Here is a 6,554-nt window from a genome sequence, read left to right on the forward strand (position 1 = left end):
AGATACACAGAAAACCCATTAAGATACCATGATTCCTAGGATTTCAAAATTTACAGTTATAAACTATATATGTTTAAACAATTTTACCTAGTTTCTGCAATGTTGGTAGCAATAACTATTTTCCGAACACCAGGAGGGGTTTTTTTAAATACCTGTGAAAATAAATACATGAAAACCCTCAACATGTATTCATTTCTGACACATTAATTTTGAAATTAAAGAAATTATTTGTTCACTTTTACCACTTTGTATTCTTTCAACATGGATTTAAGATACATTTGTAGATTACGTAAGGTTTTTAATAATATATATACATCTTTTAATAAATCAAATTTTCCAAAGATGTCAAAATCTACCACCAATCAGATGGGTGAAGCAGCATATAAATTTATGTCTTTTATCAACAGCTGGGTAGTGTAAATGTCTATTTGTGTATTTAAATTAAAAAGTAGAGGGTGAGTGAGGACAAGAATTATGAGGCTCAGCTTTATACTCAGAATCTAAGCACTCAGGCAAATTCTACCACCCAGCCAAGTGGCTGTAAGTGGGCATGCTGTGCCAGTGTTAGTAACTTGAAATTAGACGACAGTTAAAAACAAACAGCTCTCTTCAAATGCTCAAGCTGACAAACAATGCCACCCAGCAGAAAGAAGAGAATCTCCAAAGACTAGATAGAAAACACACCAGTCTGACACAATGTAAAATGGGAACCAAGAGCAAAAACTGTTTCCTAGTTTGGTCACATATTCTCCAACAAAGGCACAAACCACTTCCGGTGAAGACGTCAGAGAGGACAGAACTGCCATGCTGGCATGCTTCTATGCACTCCTTAGAACCAAGAATTCTTTTTCACCATTCTTTCCCTCACACATGTAGACTTTACCATGCAGTGTGTAATGTGGCTGGCTGAGCTGTACTTGGTAATAAGGTATGAGCAGAAAGGACAGTAGCAAGGTCTGGATAAAAAAGGTCCTGGTATTTTCTTGCCAACTGGTAAGTAGAAAAACTTGAGCAGATTGTTAAGACTATCTCATACTAACAGGAGCTCTAAAAACTGTAGTCATAAAACCAATTTGGCTCTGAGAATGCAATGTTCATTTTAATCAGGACAGTTTCTGATAGAGCAAAAACATAGCACATTATAGATAAAATAGGAAGTCCTGTATTGTGCATACACTAATTCCATTAACTAAAAATCTCAAACATCAAGCTGTAGGAAATCATACATAATGAATTTCCATGTTGAGTTACCGTTCCTGGGATTCGTATTTTTTTAGTCAAGAAATCCAAAAGTAACTAAAGTTCTTCAAACTTTTCCCTTTAGAATAAACTTAATAAACACTGATATAAAACTTAGAAAGTAATAAAATAGCACTGGATAAATAATAAAATACATCTCCCAGTACTGACATTAGTGAAACTGTGTCAACAGTAACAAAATATTTAAAGGAATATCAAAAGTAAAACAAAAAGGTACAACTAATTAACAAACTCAAGGGTTAACCAAAATTAAGCAAAGGAAAAAGGGTTTGAGCCTACTAAAGGTACCTTGGGAAAAATACCTGCTAATCTGCGTCAAAAAATCAGTACCTGAAGCACAGTAGTACTCGGACACAAACCAGACAAATAAAACTGCAATGAGAGTTGTCCATTTGGTACAGTAACTTCCTGAAAGTGCACTGAAGTAGCATACTATCTATGGATTATTCCACATGGTGCTTAATTTTATGAAACATATTGGATGAATGGGAATGATTGTATGAAACACAGTGTGAATGAAAAAGAACGTGAAACACAACGTATACAAACTTTATATGCAAATCAGTATAAATTTTTTAAAATGTCCCTTAAAGTAATAAAGACTGAAATCGTACACAGCAGTCCTTAACCCTGCCTCCACCACTGGCCCTCCCTCCATCTGACAGAGTGCCCTCCTGCACTAACTACCTTGCAGGTTGCTGGACGCTTTGCTGCTGATATTTCAAATACCAGCAGGACAAGCCATGGTGGACAGCTTCAGCAGAGCTGCCAGGTGAAGATGCAGAACTAGTCACCCATTTCTGAAAGAAAGAGCTCTCAAACCCCCATGAATCACCATGGAGCACAGCCCAGTGCGTTGCTGGAAGGGGAGCCTTCAGGCTGGAAGGTGCTCAAAATACAAAATAATGTCCATGCAAATGACAAGGATGGAGGAAAGTACTAATTTAGGAACACCTGACGTTGTCAAAAATGCTTCTGACTTGTGGTACTGGTGAAAAGTTTGAATACACTATTAAATGCCAAGAAACCCAAACAAATCAATCTTGGAAGAAGTATAAGCAAGGTAGAGCCAAAGGTGAAGAGTTAATGAAAGAAAAGATCCTCAATGAGACAAACTGACACAGAAATTGCAATAATGAGCTAAAGTATAGCTGACTGTTAATATGGTGCCAACCAGGGCACAGACTCTATGGATGCTATGAGTTGAAGTCTATCTGATAGTACCTAATAACCAATCTTGCCAGACAAAGATGACAAAAGTCCAGGAGAGTTTTACAACATACCTGTGTCTGGTTCACTGTAGGCATCAGTGAATGCAAAGGTATAATAAGAAATTTATCTGAAAAGCATAAAGAAAATAAAACTTTAAGAAAAAAAGTTGCAGAGAAATCTCATTAGACAATTATTGGACAATGAATTTCAGTATTATATAATTTTATTTTACAGTATTAAAAATCTCCTAACAATTTTTATTCTTTTTTAGTTTCTAAGCGTTTCAGCCATTTAGAGATTTTTTCTTCATATATTTCGTATTTAATAAGCATTCTTCCAAATGCACAGAAACATGTGCAAAAGTTGGAAGCAAACCTCTTTATTACTAATCAAAGATCCATGAATTTTGCTTATTAGAATGTACACATACTTCAAGTGGTATATTTTAATCATTTTTTAAAAAGCACCATTTTTTAGAATATATTACTTATTAAATACCCATGTTCTACTTGAAAAATAACACATGTCCAGCTTTCTGATGCACAGCAAAAAACTGAAGATCATGGCCCAGATGAGGCATACTTTAGTCTTTAAGACTGACATCACTGCTCTTCCGTACTTTGGAGAGGTCTCTGACAGATGGTTTTCCTAATACAAATTGTCTTTTGATTTCCTGACTGCTGGTGCCAACAGCAGCTGACTGTGGAGCAAAGCAGGCCGAAATTATTAACAATCTCAGTGTCTTCTCCACCTATCATGGTGCTAACTGGCCCAATGGTGAGAATCTTTGTTCTTGATTTTGAACTTCAAATCATACTGAAGAAAATAGATCTTGACCTTCTACTGCATATGCTTCAGGTCCTCCTCCATTTTAGTAAAACAAGATTGTTATCATCTACATAACACAGTTGATAACTTTTCTCCAATTCTAATGCCACATTTCCCATCATTAAATCCAGCATCCCTAATGATCTGTTCTGTATACAGGTTGAAAAGGTAAGCAGAAAGGACACACCCCTGACACACTCTATTCCTAATGTTGAACCATGCAGTGATTCTTTGCTCTGTTCTGACAACTATCTCTTGGTCCAAATACATGAAGAAATGAGGGCAATTAGGTGTTCTGGGATTCTCATTATTCTCAAGGTTAACCACAATTTGTTGTGATCCGGACAGTCAAACTATGCTTCTGCATAGTCAATTAAACACAAACATTCCTCTGGTATTCTCTACTTTTGGCCAAGATCCATCTGTCATTGGCCATGATGACTTCAGTGACCCAATTTGCATTTCTGGTAGTATTCTAGTGACATACTGTTTCAGTATATTAGACCTGGTCTTTTCCACACAAACCATTAGTATCAAGAGAGGAAATATTGGATGGGAGTAGGTAATATTGTAGGAGCAGATTCAAAATTTATCAATTTTATTTTTTTGGGGGAAAAAAAAAATCAGCTATGAAAGGCATTTTGTAGACAAACAGAGAAATGTGATTATAAGACCGGATTATAAAATGGTACTGTGATGATGGTACCATATTGCTACAAAGGTAATTATACTTTCAGAGGGGGATACTCTGAAATAAATGTGAGTGCTATAATAAGGGGTTTGGTTTTTTTAAGTCTAAAAACAATTGTTGCTTATGATAGGTATACATAGTTGTTATCCCAGTTGCTTTCTGTAGACTTAAATTTATTATGGTGCTGCTGCTATATCTGGTCAGTTGGAACCAATCCATAGCTGACCCTCCTGTGATTTTCAGAGGCACTAAATTGCACAGGAGATTTGCCACCCTTCTCCCGTGGAGCAGCTGGTGGGATGTGAATCACATGCATTCGAGATTACAACACCGTTTCTTGCCTCTATGCCACCAGTTGTTTGTTGTTATAATGTGCCATCAAGTTGCTTGCAATCCACAGGGACCTATGAATGCTATGAATTCTGCTCTCTCTTGAGCCAATTTCAATGTCTCTGACAAACCTATCTTCATTAGCCCAACACTGAGTCAATTTAGTTCATCCAGAGTCTTCCTCTCTTGGACTGTCCCTCCACTTTTCAAAGCGTGATGGCCCTCTCCAAGGACTGGTCCTTCCTGGCAACACACCCAAAGTAAGTGAGACACAGCATCAAAAGGAACAGCTTGATTTCACCTTTTCCAGGAAGGTATGTTTGTTCTCTTAGCAGTCTATGGTATATTTAACACTCTTCTCCAGGACCACAACTCAAAGGCATCGATTCTTCTTCTATAATCCTTCTTCTTATGTGCCGTTGAATCACCCGAGACTCAAAATGATACAACTGCTCTGAAGCCTGACCTGTCCTGAGCCAGTCTCACTGACTCCAACACACCTACCCCCATTGCCCCAGTTATTATATGAATCCATCTCATCCCAAGTCTTCCTCTCCTGCACTGTCCCTCCACCTTTCCAAGCATGCAGTCCTTCTCCAAGGACTGGTTCCTCCTGGGTATGTGCCCAAAGTATGCGAGACAGAGCTTCAAAATCCTAACCTCAAAGGAGAAACTTGGCTTTTTACCTTCTGCAAAACAGATCAATTTGTTTTCTTAGTGGTCCGTGATTCAAGAATTTTCTAGAACAACACAATTCTTCTTTTATCCTTAGTCATTCTCTAGCTCTCTGATGCATAGCAAACCATGAAGACCATGGCCAGGATCAAGTGTACCTTAGTCTCTAGACAGCATCATTGCTCTTCAGTACTCTGGAAAGGTCCCTAGTAACAGTCTTTCCCAATGCAATCTGTCTTTTGATTTCATGACTGCCGGTACCAAGAGTGTTGATTGTGGAGCCAACCAAGCCGAAGATGTTAACAATCTCAATTTCACCTCCTTTCATCATGATGCTGCCAATTGGCCCAGTAGTGAGAATCGTGGTTTTCTTCAGCTTGAGCTTCAATCCACATTGAAGGCTGAAGTCCTTGACTTTCTGCAGCAAATGCCTCTGGTTCTCCTCAGTTTCAGCAAGCAAAGTTGTGTCATCTTCCTCATTCTGTTGAGTCTCCCTACAATCCTGATGCCACATTCCTCTTCATAGAGCCCAGCCTCCCGAATGATCTGTTTCGTGCACAGACTGAAAAGGAATGGGGAAAAAATGCATCCCTGGTGTACAACTTTCCTGATTCCCCTGTTCCACGTCAGATGGGTAATGTGACAATGTCATGAAAGAGTTCAAGGGTGGCACATGTCATACAGAGGCTCATGCTCATAAATCAGAAAAGGATCAGCCCCTGGTTGATTTTGAACCATGCAGTGTTTTCTTGCTCTGAATACTACCTCTTAATCTAACTATAGGTTTCTCATAAGCACAATGAAGTGTTCTGCGATTCCCACTCTTGTGAGAATTAGCCACCACTTGTTGAAATCCATAGTCAAATGCCTGTGCACAGTCAATGAAACACAGAGACATTCCTCTGGTACTCTCTGCTTTCTGCTAAGACCCACTTAAATTGGCTATTAATATCCCCCGTGCCATGGCCTCTTCTAAACCCAGCCTGCACATCTGGCAGTTCTCTGTTGATGTGCTATTCCAGTTGCTTTGGGGAAATTTTCAGCAGAATATTGCCTGAGATATTGATGATATTGTTTAATAATTTGCACACTCTGTCACGTCACCTATTTTTCAAATGAGAATAAATATGGATTGCTTCCAGTCAGTTGGCCAGGTGCTGTCCTCTGATTTCCTGGCACACCCTGGTGAACACATCCAGAGAATCAACCGTTTACATAAAATATTTTTATTTTTCATTTAAGAAAATTTCAACACTAATAGTAGTTTGCTATAGTGGGGCATGGATAGGATAAAGTTGAAGAATATATCAAAATACCAGTGAGTTGGGAAAAATCAATTGTTAAAAAAAAAATAAAACCTAACCTATACATTTAAGATGTATACATTTAATTGTGCTAATACGAAACCTATACTTGGACCAAGAGGCAGTAGTCAGAACAGAGCAGGGTAACACTGCATGGTTCAGAATTGGGAAGGGTGTACGCCAGGGATGCATCCTGTCTCCATACCTTTTCAACATGTATGCAGAGCAGATTATCCGAGAGGCTGGGCTCTATG

At 38.4% G+C, this 6,554-nt stretch overlaps 1 protein-coding gene across 2 annotated transcripts in view; it reads right to left on the reverse strand.

Moving 5' to 3' along the window:
• Positions 1 to 6,554, reverse strand: part of DHX36 (DEAH (Asp-Glu-Ala-His) box polypeptide 36) — a 59,563-nt gene that overhangs the window by 25,664 nt on the left and 27,345 nt on the right. The window contains exons 13-14 of one of the 2 annotated variants that reach the window (XM_006902098.1): positions 2,544 to 2,557; positions 88 to 152 (exon numbers count right to left, since the gene is read on the reverse strand). In XM_006902098.1, the coding sequence (XP_006902160.1) occupies positions 88 to 152; positions 2,544 to 2,557 (79 nt within the window). Of the gene's footprint in view, positions 1 to 87; positions 153 to 2,543; positions 2,600 to 6,554 lie in introns of both variants that reach the window. The other variant, XM_006902097.1, reaches the window with a different exon arrangement.

The sequence above is a fragment of the Elephantulus edwardii genome, unplaced genomic scaffold (genome assembly GCF_000299155.1).
Source record: "Elephantulus edwardii isolate Elephantulus edwardi_28Jun2011 unplaced genomic scaffold, EleEdw1.0 scaffold00368, whole genome shotgun sequence".
NCBI lineage: Eukaryota > Metazoa > Chordata > Mammalia > Macroscelidea > Macroscelididae > Elephantulus > Elephantulus edwardii.